The following is a 16,236-nucleotide window of genomic DNA, read 5'->3' as shown; positions in this document are numbered from 1 at the left end:
CCTATCATGTCTAATGAATTCTACATCATGTCCTTGATGGCACTTCTTAATGCAGTTCACACATATGGCATTGCGGTCTGTGGTGTTACAGGTGTGACATCTGAAGTAAAATGCATCACATTAGGCACGAATCAAACACTGATAAGCTGAGAAAAGTGCTTGGGAGGGGGGAGAATGGCATTAAAGATTTGCATAAGATTGTAAAACTTAAGGATTTTACATGAATAGCAGACTTGAATTTTCATAGCATACTTTCGTTTTTGTCTTTTGAAAGGGCAGTTCTCATGTAATCCTATAGACCTCAGGTTCATGATAACCATGTCTTTCTCCAGCCCACAGTAAAGTCAAGGCAATGGAACTTGTTTAACCTTACTCTTTGGTTGCCAGTGAGGAACAGCATTCATTTGTGCTTTAACTGAGACATGGCAATTGTTGTAGGGGGATTTACTAAAACAAATACTGTAGGTGTTTTATTTWAAAAAGCCTTGTGGTAGGTGACTCTTCCCCACCACCCCAAAATCTTGTTAACTTGCAAAAGAACTTGTTACCTGTAGAAGTCATGCATCGGATAGCTGGTGTAGCTTGATATCTTATACAAACACTGGCCTCTACTGACAGCTTTTTCTATGGCATCTTGATTGTTCATTATTTTGTTATCTGTTGGGGGAACAAAAACCCATAGAACTTTATCATACTTGGGTCAATAGTCTTGTTTGCTTGTTTATTAGAATAAGAACCATTACAAACATTTAGTTACATGCCAGAATTTTAGTTTTGGCATTTATCAAATCCTAGATGTTAGATTACAAGGCAGATGCCCAGACAGCATAGTACATTCCTCAGACCAAAAAGACTGCTCTTCTCTCTGATTCTTCCTTAAAATATCTGATAAACCAGAGCCCTCTTTCATTTAAATATTCTTTGTGAATTGGTGAAAGATGGTTACAGAAGCAAGCCTTTCTGTCAGGCTTACATTTTCTATTGAAAAGTCTGAAAACAAAACAGTTGAAAGACACTAGTYTGCAAGCCCTTGACCACAAGGTGTTTTACACATCTCTCCTAGAGAGCAGACAAGCACAGCTCTTCACCCTTCTAAAAAGAAAGCATCTTCCAACAGAACTGAAGCTGGAATTAGTTCCCAGCCACCTCCAGCATTTAAAAGATGTGTCCAAGGCCTTACTGAATTTGGTTATCCCCTCTACTGGCTACCGTTACTCTAATATTGGTGGTTCTTCCGAGACTGATTCTATGAAGTCCCAAAGTACACCTCAAACTTTTTTTGTCTGTCCCCAGTAGTGTTACAGCACTGACTGATGCTGCCAGCAAGCCCCAGAGCTGGGAAGCAGAGACTGTGAGGTTGAGTTTTAAACTGATCTAATGAATTACACATGAAAGGATATAACCAGTACATCAAGCAGGTAAAAGCTTCTTGCAAAGTTAACTTTTTTCTTTTAGAATAACCTCCTGTAGCAGTCTGCCATTCAAACCATCACTCCAAGCTCCAAGAAGAAGTACCTTGTTCCTTAACTACACATTAAAGTCTATGTGAACTGCTCTTACTATTTTCTAAAAAAGTGATTTGGGATTGTGAATAGTCATGCTTTTAGATCCTAAAGCCAAGTAAAACACATTTCTTTACTGGACACTTATTTTCAGACACGTGAGAAAAGACTTTCCATTACACTAACTTACAATGTTAATTTGAGATGGGCCAACTGAAGAGGTAACCTGTTCACAAACAACTTTGAGACAGAAGAGCTAACAAAGGAGCTTTAATGTGACCAGAAAATTTTAAGTTACCTTTAAAAGCTTCTGGCCATTAGTCTAAACTGTAGTATCTTAGCTTGTCTTACTCCCTTCAATCAAAACCCTGAATTTTCATGCAGCTCAAAATATTAGGGGGAGAGAGGAGAGGAGGAGGTGAGGAGGGTAGAGACGGTATGATAAAACTCTAGGCCACCAAATCCAAAAATGCAAAATGAACAAATACACGCAGCAGGACTCAGACTCACCTTTCATTGTTACATTGACACCAGATGCTAGAAATAAACCTCCAAATCGGTTGTTGAAAATCTGATTGCCTTCTAACGTTGCAGTTGCATGATTTGTTATTTCAATACCTTTTGTGTGTCAGGGAAATAGGAAAGAGACAGAAGAGTGCGAAAAATTAGATCTTTAGTCCTCGTGCATTTATACCTCTCATTAGTTCTAAGATTTTTTTTTTAACTACTTAGGGAAAAAAGTAAAATGACATAGCTAGAAATTGCTTTGTAATCTGCTACAAAACTGAAGTTCAAGTACTTATACTGAATCCTTTCAAAAACCTGCAACTGGCATGCATGTTTTCTGATAGAAACAAACAATTTATCTGACAATATAATTCTTTGCTAAAATAGTACTTCTATTTTCAAGAGGGACATGATTTTTGAGTGCTTCACCTGTCACCTTCATGTATATTTAAAGTTCTTGTGCACATACCTTACCCTCTTTAAAAGATCTTTAAAAAGGTTTGAGATGGGAACCTAAAAATCTTTCCTTTTTATATCTTAGCTTTTATCATTAACCAGTGTCTTCCAAGTCATATCTCCAGGACTGTTCTTGACAGCAACCTATCCTTCCCCCCACTATACACAGAAACTACACCTTTAAGGGATCTTCTCAGAAAACTTGCTTCTTCTGAAAGAAAGATGGGAGACAACTCAAGAATGCAATTTTAGTTGCAATGGAATGGAATGCAAGACTTACGGAAGTGTCACCATTAAACAATAAACTGCACAAAAATCACTACTAATTCATTTTTTCATCTCTTTTGGAGTCAACAAAAATGCTCATTTCAGTAATTTTTCACATTTGGGAGATGGTTAAATTTGTCTCAAATACATATAGCATATATTGTGCTATGTTGCCTTGATTTTAAAACAAGATCTAGCAGATCAACTAGACAGCTTTTTCAATTACTTCTAAAATAAAATTATGAAAAAGTACTTCACAGAAAACAAGAGAAGGCAGAATATGTGTTGTTTCTCAACAGGCTAGTAATTCCAAAGACTACTATAAATATATTTTGTCTACAGTTCTGAATTCTCAAATGAGATGTTAAAGAGCATCCCAGTCTCTGTTAAGAACTCCTAAATACTGTGGAGTAAAGAAAATCAGAGTTAACTGATGTGAAGGGCTTTCTCTAAGCTCTAACACTTTAGAATTCTATTTAAACAATACAAACCTGCAGCAAATCCATCAAATATTCGATTTTTCCTTAACACAGGGTGACTGTTGGTGCTGATAAGCACCCCAGCTTGAGCATTCCTGAAGATATCATTCTCTTCCAAAAGACCTATGATAGAATGAACACATGTAATATTTCTGCTTGTTAATATCTCCCTATCCATTCTGTGAAATGTYCAAAAGATCGCTTGCATCCTCCTGTTAATTCCTTTCAGTTGGAGAATACTCAAAGCACCGAAGTTASCAGCAATACAAGCCTAAAGTCGATYTCAGTGTAAAAATCATCTAAGAGTATTTTTTTTTCAATACGTGGAAYACAATTTGGGAACATGCTCCATTAAGCAAACCCACAAGCGATCCTTCTAAGTCCTCCTTTATTTTTGAGGAAACACTAAGTTTTTGACCTTCCTATTTTATGTATTTATTTTTTTAAAAAATAGCAAGTGATTAACTACTAAGTATCAGAAGCTGATATCAGGATATACAATGTTCAAAGAATTTCAGAGAAGAACTATTTTGAAATTTGTGCAAAAGAACCCTTAAAAACCTGGGTTGTTTCTTAAATCTCTTGACATCAGCAAACCTGAAATATTCAGGTGCAAGATTTGACTTAGATGACTAAATAAATATTTGTCCTTCAGTCAAATGGCAAAGCCTACAAAAAAGGACTATCCTAAGCAGCAATCCAATAGTTTTCTTATATGAGATTAATTACCTCTGTCTCCCACAGAGTTCAGTATTACTGACGTAATTGAGGCTAAAAAGCATCAGTGTATAACAACTACTTTATTACTTCAGAAGAAAAGAGTTAGATTTCTAAAGAGCACTTTAAAAAAGACACAGCTTAATCTGAAATTAAACCCTTATCCAGAGTATTTAGTATATACCGGTAAGGGAAAGAAATACCTCTTCCCCCATTAAATATACAGATGCCACCATCTCTTCCATCATGGATTTTGTTTCTTCTTAGCGTGGGATTACTGTCTGTTTTAATCCACACACCAGCCATTGCATTATCAAAAATCTCATTGTCTTCTATAAATCCAAGCCCTAAAATTGAGGAGGGGGAAGGAGAGGGGAAAAAAAATCAAAAGGGTAATAMACAGAAACAATAATATTGCAAGACAAACAATTCTTGATAAATGAGGAAGACAGACCTACCAGAATTATAAACAAGAATACCACCATTCTGACCTCCCCAGATCTTGTTGCGTCTAATTTTGGGGTTGCTTCCAGTTCTAGAGAGAAACATAAGCAAATAAGAACGTTAAAGCAGTTTACTATTTCCCAAGGCCGAACATGTAACACACACCAGTGGTAAGTGGCCAACAGATCTCACTGCTTGCAAACCTTAATAAAATACTCCACATCTAAACATGCAATCATATTTTAGCATTATGTGCTTCTCAATGGCCACACATTCTATTCCAGACAGGTTGTACTAGAAACAACTCCTAAGTTGAAGCTATGGCTATTCAGACATAGAGATTTCAAAGAAGTTTTAGAAACAATGTGACAGGAACAGTTGAAAAAAATTAAAAGAAAAAAAGAGACACACAAAAAAGAGCACAACACAAGCTCTGTCTGTTTAGACATAAAATCAAAATACACTTTACCTGATTTGAACCCCTGAGTACATATGATTATAGATGTCATTGTCTTCTAATACGCCATGTCCATTGTCATAAAAATAAACTCCAACCTAGCACATAAAAAATAAATTATTAGTTTCAGAGTAATAACAGTAATAACAATAATAAGAACATGGAACAGCTTTCTTGTCTTCTTTTCAACATGCAAAGCAAAACTCACCTGTTTCCCACTATGTATTCTATTTCTCCTCAATACTGGAGTGCTTCCTGTTGTCACCCAGACTCCAGCCAAAGTATTGCTGTAAACTTCATTTTCCTCAATCACACCTTGTCCTTTTTCATGCTAAATACAAGACAATTCAAGAATTGAGTAAAACCATTAACTGCAAATATTGTTTTTCTGGCTCCAACACGGTATTTCTACTGTAGGAAAGAAATTTCTATCTATTAAAGTATTAATAGATAATAGATATCTATTAAGATAGTAGATATTAATAATATTAAGATACAATATTATCTATTAAATATAATACTTACTTCCACTATTTTATTAATAATACTGCATCATGATTTTGAATGTTTGTTGTAAAATTAAGAATACTCTGCATGTAAATCATTGTATTTCCAAGCTCTACAGTAGTATTTGCAAATCTCTGCTAGTAGTTGCTAGAAGAGTTACTCCCCAAGCCACATGTACTCAGACAAGAGCTATGGCATCTGGCACTTCAAACTACACCCACTTCTGCCCACCTGACTGACAGCAATTGGCATGTTACTTAAGGTAACCAACATGTTTGTGCATAAAACTAAAAGTACAAAAGTATTCTCAGATAGGGGAGACTTATGCTCACAGCTCAGGCAAACAGAGGTGTACATCTGTGGCATGACCTTAACCTTAGGTAAGTTTTAGTAGAAATATATGCACATCTTTCTCTATACAAAATCTGACATGGTATAAGGCAACCTGACTGCTCCTTCAGTTCAATTAGCAGAGCCCTTGGTTGCACACACTGAAATCTACACTTTATTCCTCAGTTTTACAATACACAACTGTACAGCGAGCTACACGTGTACCATCCTGGAGGAAAAAAAATAATTATTGACGTTAACGGTAAATGCATTATACTCTCAAAAGCTCAACAGATTTCTAAGCTTATTTTTTTAAAAATAACAATGAACTGTTATCAAAGCTAAGCCCTTTAAATGCTTTTTTTCAGAAAAAGTGGCGAAATTCTGCCAGCTATCCTATTTTACTTCGTAAAAGAAATTCAGCTAGGTCTGTAAGACTCTATCTTTTAAATTTCAGTTTCAACATACTACAATTAACCTATTTTATAACATAAGTAATTCAGTCTCATCAGCCATTATAACGGAACACTATATACAGTACTCTTTTCCAACGTTCAGATGACTATAAAATAGATCTGCATGCCTATTTGTAGGTAATACTTACCACATAAATTCCACCATGTTGACCATCATGAATCTTGTTGTGTCGAACTATGGGACAGCTATTTGTTCGAATCTGTATTCCTGCTAATGCATTACCTGTTAGCAAGAATCATATACGTTATATGATATTAAATGAACTTATATGTTCATTTTCCAATTGTTATGTATGTAAAATGTTCAAATTTTCAACTGTTTTGATTTCAAGGTGAAGTAAGTGAATTCGTTTACCATAAATGTCATTTCCTTCAATAAGGCCTCTTCCGTCACCAAAGATATAAACACCACCTTGATTCCCATTAAAAATTGCATTGCCCCTAAGGAATAGAAGTATGCATGTTACAAAATGATTRTAATACACTGTACGATACAATAAAATATATGTAGTGCTTGGGATTATGCAGGACTTATATTTGAAACAGACTTTAACAACAGTTTTGTGTTTTTTGAGAAACAGATCAAGAATATATGCAGACAAAGCAGTTCCAAGAATATATGCAAACTGAAAACATAGCTCAACTGAACATAGACAGCAATTTCCTATTTATATAAACAGGAATGTTTACACTTCATTATAAACATATGAATTCAGTTTGCATTTTTCCCCTCCTCATCAAATCTTCTTCTAAATGGTAAAATATCAGTGAAAAAACTGATACCTTATTGTTGGGTCACTGTTTGAGGTAATCCAAACACCTGCAAAATTGTTTGCATAGATTTTGTTCTCTATGAATTGTCCTCTTCCTTTTTCATGAACATAGATTCCTCCAGTCTGGCCATGATGGATTTCACACCGGACTACTGTAGGATTGGCATATGCTTTCACTTCAAAGCCTGCTATCCTGTTTCTATGTATGTTGCAGCTTTCAAAATAACCCTTAAGACACAAAATATGCAAAGTTTTCTGTAAAAGGCCTTTTTTATGTTAAGACAGAACATTCTAAGATACTATTCCTTACCCTCCCTTCCCTCCCAACAATGCAGTCTTTTAAAGAGAAAATAGTATAAAAGCTGACAAAATACCAGTACTTTACACATTGTACCATCCATAACTGAAAGAGCCAATGTATCAAGTTTTTCCTGAAAGTAAAATACTGTATCAATAAACTGTATTGCTTTGGATATRTATTTCAAAGAGGACTGAATTCCAGGTTTGCTCAGCAGCCTTCCAAGGACAAAACTCCTTTTGAAGGCCCTAAAGCCCACAGATCTGCTATCAAAAGTGCAGTACCTGCCCATTTTCAGACCCAGAACAACATATATTAGGAACACAAGTTATTTAAGAAGTCTCCCAAATTTCTTCGAAATGACTGGTCAGAATAAATGCATGTGCATGTAGGAAAGTAGTAATTTTTCCAGGGCTGAATAGCGTCCTCCTTTCCCTTTCTTCTGGTCTGAGATGTCAGCGAGCCTTTTTTTTTTTAATGGTGTACAATTCCAACTGAACACTGCAATAACAGTAGGCCTATAACCAAACTGTAAATACAACAAATGCTTTAGAAACACTGCATGAAAAAAAGCTATCCAACAACGCCCAAACATGCTTATTCCTGCACCTTCTGCTATGCCCATGTGGCAGCACAATGAACGGATCCACTTGAAAACTAACCCAGCAAAAAGGTTGTTCTCTGCCCAGTCATTTCTCCAATTCAGTTCATTCCAGGGTCACACAAAGTAACTGTGTCAATCCTTCCAGAGCATTTCTTCTGACACAATCTCAGAGTATTTAGATAGTGAACTCAACCTGTTATTTCAGGTGAATTTTAATAATATTATATGCAWGTTATGCTGAACTAAAAGAACTAAAATTATACAAAAGAGGAAGGATCACTTATTGTAAATGGGAGACAATCATAAGGTGATGATGTTTTACTTTGTAGATTGGTCTTGCAAGCTCTAACCCAGGCCATCTCCAGCAGAGAGCTGCAGAAGGCAATACTAAAACAGTGCATTTGACATTCAGAGCAGTACTATTGCTGACAAATGACCAAAACTGCACCATCCCTTACACCCAAGAATGCATGGTTGAAATGTAATGCGAATGCATCTCGGCTCTTGCTTTTCCCTTGGCTACCTCTCTATGTGCTCTCCAAAGCCATCTGTAGTACAAACAATATATGAAATGCCAGCTGTATTYCTAGCAGTATCAGTCCCTCCATGCAAATAATTACTTATTTAAGGAGCTCATACATCTACATATAGCTAAAACATTCAGTCCAAACGGAAAGGGGCTAGACATACTTTAATTGATCTTTGTTCTTAAACATCAGTTATCCTCATAGGGACCTGACCCAAAACACATTTTTTCCTATAGCTATCTAGAGTTAGTTATACAATTARGAAGACTTGTTTTACTAGAAAACTACAAACAGGCACAACAATTTCTCTTATTGCTCTGTGTAACTAATTCCACAATGTTTTTATCCACATGACCTCAGACCTGAGTACCTCTGTTCAGGTATTCCTATCTACCATATGAAATTACTGAAGAAGTTATCGCTAAGCCTACCCCATACAGGAAGTGCTCTGTTTTACTTTTTTCTTACTTACGTACTACAAATTGCTGACAGATTTCATCTAACATGGTTTAGTGACAAAAAAACAGGGACATGCATAGTTCAAGGAGGAAATCAAGAAAACATACGCTTCTTCCTAGTTCAAGGCTTGCAGCCAGGAAGGGCACTGCACTAATTAAACATGCTCCAAAATCATCAATATATGCAAGTTGGTTCCCCAGTCTTATGGATAAATAAAAAAGTCAAAAAAATGGAAAGAAACTACTTCTCTGAAGTATTCAGAATATATTTGAAGGATTTAGGATTAAAGTTCTTTGTAGTGAGTCAAGAAGCTACTCAAAAACTGATAAGGGAATCTAAAAGAGAGCTCCTTAGAAATGTACCTTCACACCAACATGTGGTCTTTTGAACTTATCCCAAAAGAGAACACTGCTTTCTCATTTTACTTAAAACAAAGCCACAAGCAAAACCTCAGATGACAATTTGGTATAAAACAAGGCTTAAGCCTCTTAATAAAATATATCATTTTAATTAAGATATTACTTTCTGGTCTGGTGTCTTTTTAACTATTTCAATGACTATCTTCTGTTTGAGCACCAAATATGTTGTGACTACAGCAACTGCCTGGATGAAGAAAAAAGGTATTTTAGATGCGCTTACTCACCATCAGTTCAAGTGTCACGTAGAAGCTGCTAAGAAGCTTCATGTCATGCAGTCAGCGGTAYCTTTGTGAATCTCAGTATTATTTTTTCAACAGTATGAAAATTCTGATACAAAGATTTTTAGTTCTTGAAAACAGTGTCAGATACACTGTAATTTTTTTTTTGTTTGWTTGTTTGTTTTTGGAAAACCAGTGAAAGAGCAGGCTCCTATCACTTGTACATGTGTCTCAATGTATCTACATAACAAGCAATTTCACAGGCAGTGTCAGAAGAGGGCCTACATATTAATRGTACTTTGCTCACTATGTCCTAAAACACCTTTACATCACTCAACAGAGTAGAATAAAAGCATCATTGTTCTCGTACAGGCTCCAGAGGTAGGATCACTGACTCAGAAGTAGATGAGAAACCGTTGTAAAAGCCTCTGTGATTAGTAGGAGAGAGCTCCTTGTAAAGGAGAAAGAATCTAGATCTTAGAGTCCTTAACAGACTGCTGGGGCAGAAAATCAGGGCTTTCTATTAAACAAGATCCTACAACATTCAAAAAATATGAACTGCATTAAACCCTATTAAACATCCATTAGAGAGAGCCTGCTCCTTTCTTCAAATTCCATTTACAGTATATGGCTAGCCAACTTGTAGTCCTTAAACTACATGCAGCTGACAACCAGCTCAAGCACAGATCCTTTGCAAAGATTTAGAGAGCAGCTATTTAGGTCACGAAGGCCATTTCTCCTCCTGGGCACTGATGAATCCTAAATTTTATACTGCCTCCATCTCCTTTCAAGTATGATTTTTGAGTGCACTGGGTATTTTGGTACTTTTTTTTTTTTTTTTTTTTTTTTTTTGATTACAGTGTATCAACTAACAGTGTAAGAACCTGCAGAATTCGGCATCCTGAAGGGTCAAGCTTCCTTAATAAAGAAGAGCCACTATGACTGTTATGGAGGAAGAAATACGGGATGCACGTGAAAAAGGATTACAATCTTGCACAAAAATACAAAGTGTAAAGAGATTTAAAATATTTAAGATTTTTGAAGTAGAAGCTACTGCTAAGGTATTACAAAGCGGCTCTCTACTCCAAATTTACTTAAAACACTAAGGAAAGCATTAGCTATGGACACAAAATGACAGTTACAACCACCAAAAAGCTGCTGTGTGGGCAGGAAAATACTGCTGTAACCTGTTACACTGACCAAATAAAATAATTACAAATGAACAAATATTGTACTAATTCTAATGCTGATGATCCCATCCTGTTCAACTTTTTCATCAATGACCTGGACAAAGGGACAGAGTGCCTCCTCAGCAAGTTTCCTGATGATCTCAAGCTGGGTGGAGTGGCTGATACACCAGAGGGCTGCGCTGTCTTTCAGAGACCTGGACAGGCCGGAGAGTTGGGTGGGGAGGAACCTTGTGAAGTTCAACAAGGACAGGCGCAGGGTCCTGCACCTAGGGAGAAATAACCCCGTGCACCAGGACAGGCTGGGGGCTCACCTGCTGCAAAGCAGCTCGCTAGAGAAGGACCTGGGAGTCCTGGTGGATGACAAGTTGACTAGGAGCCCGCAATGCGCTCCTGTGGCCAAGAAGGCCAACAGTCTCCTGGGGTGCATTAGGAAGAGCATTGCCAGCAGGTCGAGGGACATGATCCTGCCGCTCTCCTCAGCCCTGGAGAGGCCTCATCTCGAGTACCGTGTCCAGTTCTGGGCTCCCCAGTACAAGAGGATCAGAGGGCTGGAGYATTTACCCTATGAGGAACGGCTGCGAGAGCTGGGCCTCTTCAGCCTGGGGAAGAGAAGACTGAGGGGGGGGATCTGATCAATGTGCACAAGTACCTGAAGGGAGGGTGTCAAGRGGGACAGAGACAAACCCTTTTCAGTTGTCCCGTGTGACAGGACAAGAGGCAATGGGCAGAAATTGAACCACAGGAAGTTCCACCTGACTGTGTCGGGGAATTTCTTCCCTGTGAGAGTGACGGAGCACTGGAACAGGTTGCTCAGATTGCTGGTGGAGTCTCCTTCTCTGGAGATCTTCAAGGCCCGCCTGGATACAACCCTGTCTAACATGCTCTAGGTGACCCTGCTGAGCAGGGAGGTTKGACTAGATGATCTCCAGAGGTCCCTTCCAACCTTACTGATTCTATGATTTCACACATCACTTTGCACACCAAAAGTTTAGGTGATAATGAAGAAATAGGTCCTGCACAACTGGACAGGTTCAGGGGAGAACTTTACACCAAAACCAATTCAGTAACTAAACCTGTTGCACATTTATAAAAAGGWGACAATGTTATAAAGATACAGAGGTTATTTTTTCTCATATTATTTGAGGAATAAATATATTAAAGAAATTATGAGTGTTGCAAGTTTAAATATTCTGGAACTATTTACTGAAGCTGGTATTCCCAAAAGGACCTGCAGATCAAGACAGAAAAACATAAACTGCTAAAGAGTATCTGAATCTGTATCAATTTAGCATGACTGATAACAAAAAGAGATATTTATAAAAAACTGCCTACAAAAGCCAGGAATGCTTCCTATTTGAGGGTTGGTGTTGATGCAAAAATCCAAATGCAGCACAAAGACAACTACGTTCAAGATGCAAAAGAAACCCTTTATTTTTAGCACACACAAAAAAAATGCTATTGTAGCAAAACGTCATTTTATATTATACTTTTATTTCAGTGAGCAGAAAAAACAAGCAGTAGTGCTACATTTCTCATTTSGGAGCAAGGAAAATAGAGATTATGTGCTCAAAGCTCAAATTTAAATAAAATTATGGTAGCTTATTCTTACAGTAAATCAACATTTCTTTTTTGCTTGCATACAGTGGCTAACTATGACTTATGGGAAATGTCTGGCAACTTGTCTCATGCACCTGGCAAGAGAGGCCAATGCAGGACATTGCAATGTACAGCGCTGCCAATGCCATGTTGCATTTTTAATGCCTGCTTGTTAAATGGTTGGCACAAGCACTAAGGCAAACGTCAGAATATTGCCACTTTAGTAATAAGAGGTTAAATTTCCACAAGTATCAAAACACAAAGAATAGTCTGAGAACATGAAACTGAAAAACAAAGCACTCTTGAACCTTTCACAACCAGCACTCCAGCACAGCAAACCCACGGGAAAAGAATGTGTAGGGTAGGAATTCAGTACTGGAATGTACTTTCCCCACTTCAGTGTGCTACAGCAACAAAAAAATACGTATCTGTCCAAAAATAATAGAACAGAAGCAAGAAAAAAGTACAGAAAATATTCATTAATTTGTTTAAGTACACATAAGGATTTGTAGCTGAAAGATATAGTGTCACTTAAAGGATATTTATACTTTCCCGATGAYATCATCTCATCAACTCTATCACTAGTGTGATATAGAACAAAGAGTACTTTTTGCCAAAAGCAGACTTTGAGATGAGGGGGAGGGAAAAAAAAAAAAAAGGAAAAAAAGAGAGAAAGAAAAGAAGAAATCCTTTCAAAAAGTTTGTAACTAAGGAACATCTCAATACTGGAACTGGGACATTCTTAAAGACATCTATAATTTGCCCTATTTTTCCTCCTACTTATCAAAATTTCTCCCAAACACATACACTAGTGTTACTGCATTCAAGGAAGATTGAGGGGAAAGTTGTTTTGTAATTATTGTTGTTGTTTGGTTGATTTTAACCCAAGGTATCACAAAAACCGCATCAATTCTGCATGYAACATTTCTAAATCTGGAACCACAACTATAAGACAGGAGAATCAACTCTAATGTCTGTAGCTAAGATACACATTATTCGCATTTTCTTTAATGTGCTATTGTTCTTTTCAATAACAAAGAGTTTCAATAACACAGTTCTTTGTACTGTGTTTACTTGTGTTACCATACTGGTTACAGCACCAGAATACAAAAATAATTGAAATACCCAATTGGAATAGGTTTTCTACCTGTAAGAAAATAAATCAGTTTTGATTTCAAATGAGTCAAGCAAATAGAGTCTAGTTCACTATTCTTTAATATTTCAACACTCATGTATGCAATATTTCAATACTTAAAACCAGAGGTGGCTCAGAGCCAGGCTTTCCAATTAACCCTGAAGCCTACGTATATACACCTCCGTGTGTGTGTGTATGCGTGTATCCACTGAAGCAGATTAGGAGTGCTTATACAACATATTAACACAGTGGCAACCTCCAACACCAAGGTAGCATAAAATAAAGGCATAACTTCTTAGCTACTGCTCTCTGAAATGCTCTCTGCATTTCACTTACATATGAAATGACAAAAATCTGCCAGACCACTGCTGCAAGGCATTCTTCTGAGCAGGTGTAACCCTGCCCAAAAGAGAGCAAATATTCTCATTCAGATGCAAGAGCAAAGATGATGAATCTATTGGAGCAGAATCCCGCTGCAGAATGCCACCACATTTAACCTTCCATTGGCAAGAAGACTTTAAGCCAACAGCAAAGTAACAGCAGAGCATATCCTATCTAGTTTACACAGAGACCAGGAAATTGCAAATCAATCAGCTGCAACTAGTAAGGCATTRCTCCTTTACCCCCACCCCCAGTTCCCCAGAAATTTCAATGGCATAAAGAAAACCCTTGCTACCTTTTATCCACAGCAGATCTTCTATTAATACTATTTTCTGACTGACAGTGCTAATCGAAAACACAACAATTTTGGGTTAGAATTAAAGCAACAGAACAGCTACTTACAAGGGAACAAAGCATTTCTCCCTAACAAGAGGGAGTACAGAACAGTATAGAAAAACCTYATGTAGAAGTTCAGCAGGAAAAATAATGCAATTTAGTGCCCGAGCTGATAAACATTTAGATTTCAAATATAGGAGTAAGATTACTTTAAAAAGTCTGACTATTGGTTGAATGCAGCAACCACTGAGTGAATGTGATAACTTAATAAAAATTAATATCTTCTGTAGTTAGATATCTAAAAATGCTGAATGGGCTGGAGGGAAGAAGAGAACATCAAGAGGTAATACGCAGAAGGAATATGGAAACAACAGTGGATCAAAATGTTGTAAGATAAAAATGAGAAAATAAAATGAGAAAACATAGCTTGGATGTAACTGGATCTATGTTTCAAAAGGGTGACTTTGGACATATTCCTCTCTACTAGTCAAAGCCATTAGTTTCAATGCTTGCATTTTTACAAGTTTTGCTTTGCCCTCTCAGGGGAGTAAGGTCTACCAGCAAACCTACTCTCTGATGATAGAAGACACTTACAGAAAACATGCCGATATGAGATCTAATTAGTCTTCTAAACAAAGAACAGGCCTAACACATATTTAACCATAGCTAGTCAAGAACCATGTCAGGTAGCAAGGCTAGGAACAAGACATACAGAAGGAGATATGTACTAGTATTCCACTGCACATCAAGCAAACATTGGATTTGACTGACCTCATTCTTGAGCGGCTTTCGGAAATCACATTTGTTACAGTGAGGCTTTTATTAAAATAGCTGTACAACAACAAAGAATAGGTTCCTATTCATCTTAGGGCTTATTTTAGGGCTATAAAGATGATTAGAGGACTGGAACATCTGACCTATGAGGAACGGCTGCAAGAACTGGGCCTCTTCAGCCTGCGGAAGAGAAGACTGAGGGGGGGATCTTATCAGTGTGTAAAAATATCYGAAGGGAGGGTGTCAAGGGGATGGGGCTAAACTCTYTTCAGTGCTGCCAAGCAACAGGACAAGAGGCAACGGGTACAAGCTGAAACACAGGAAGTTCCGCCTGAATATGAGGAGAAAATTCTTCACTGTGAGAGAGACAGAGCACTGGAACAGGTTGCCCAGAGAGCTGGTGGAGTCTGCCCCTCTCTGGAGATATTCAAAACCTGCCTGGATGCAACCCTGTCTCACGTGCTCTAGGTGACTCTGCTTGAGCAAGGGAGTTGGACTAGATGATCTCCAGAGCTTCCTTCTGACCTCAACCATTTTGTGATTCCGTGATCTATAACACCTTTAAAAATGAAAACCCAAAGCAACTGGCTTTATAGCTTAACCCGAGTTACACACAATTCTTTCAGAATTGGAGCCAACTCCTATAGTAATATCATCASATTCTGTGGTACCCTTGTGAAGGCAAGAAGGAAACTGAAATCTTACTGGTTTTGAATGCTGATTTTTACTATACTAAATCTAAAATTGAGTAGTATTAACTTCAATAGCCTTTAGTTAATTTGAGCTTTAGTTCACCATACTTTGATTATATTTTGCATTTTTGAGGTGCTATGCACATYTGTGTTCTTAACTATAGCAAAAGAGTAAATGAAAGAAAACTTTTGGTTTTGCCAGCTGGATGGGAAGAATTGGGACTTTGGCATTCAAGTAGGCAAAAACAATGGTTTGGCATTGTTTGGAAGTCATGCAGAATGTTCTGCTAAAATAAATCAGCAAATAATCTTTTATTTCAGTRGCAAAAATCTATTCTGTTTTTCGGTTCCAGGGCTATGCGCACTCATTACAGCATTACTTTACATGTACACTGTAAACACCACTTTGAACTCATAGAAATAAACATTATGATGAAAGAAGGCTTAAATTCCGAAGCAAGATTTTTTGCTAAGGTTCCACAACTAACTCCATGTTAAAGAAGTCTTCTTCCCAGGGAAGGTGGGCATACTCTGTTTCAGAAATGTAACATTAAAAATAAGACTAAGTGTCCACACAACATTCTATTATGTTTTCAAATCTTCCAGGCACCTTGATAAAGGTACAGAATCCTACAGAAAACTTTTCTTTGTTCTGCTTCAAAGAAAAGAGTGAAGTTACAGTATAAATGTAA

The 16,236-nt window shown here is 37.3% G+C and overlaps 1 protein-coding gene across 2 annotated transcripts in view; it reads right to left on the bottom strand.

Annotated features, from left to right (window-relative positions):
* The window catches only part of FBXO11 (F-box protein 11), a 74,061-nt gene that overhangs the window by 1,428 nt on the left and 56,397 nt on the right, over nucleotides 1–16,236 (bottom strand). For both annotated transcript variants that reach the window (XM_085325795.1, XM_085325796.1), the window contains exons 12-22: nucleotides 6,926–7,143; nucleotides 6,498–6,583; nucleotides 6,271–6,365; nucleotides 5,038–5,160; nucleotides 4,842–4,927; nucleotides 4,387–4,463; nucleotides 4,132–4,275; nucleotides 3,224–3,334; nucleotides 2,013–2,120; nucleotides 549–657; nucleotides 2–100 (exon numbers count right to left, since the gene is read on the bottom strand). In XM_085325795.1, the coding sequence (XP_085181921.1) occupies nucleotides 2–100; nucleotides 549–657; nucleotides 2,013–2,120; nucleotides 3,224–3,334; nucleotides 4,132–4,275; nucleotides 4,387–4,463; nucleotides 4,842–4,927; nucleotides 5,038–5,160; nucleotides 6,271–6,365; nucleotides 6,498–6,583; nucleotides 6,926–7,143 (1,256 nt within the window). The remainder of the gene's footprint in view (nucleotide 1; nucleotides 101–548; nucleotides 658–2,012; nucleotides 2,121–3,223; nucleotides 3,335–4,131; nucleotides 4,276–4,386; nucleotides 4,464–4,841; nucleotides 4,928–5,037; nucleotides 5,161–6,270; nucleotides 6,366–6,497; nucleotides 6,584–6,925; nucleotides 7,144–16,236) is intronic.

Source organism: Rhea americana, unplaced genomic scaffold, assembly GCF_003343005.1.
Source record: "Rhea americana isolate MKP2758 unplaced genomic scaffold, rheAme1 scaffold_123, whole genome shotgun sequence".
Lineage (NCBI taxonomy): Eukaryota > Metazoa > Chordata > Aves > Rheiformes > Rheidae > Rhea > Rhea americana.
This window is presented reverse-complemented; position numbering and strand designations above follow the sequence as displayed.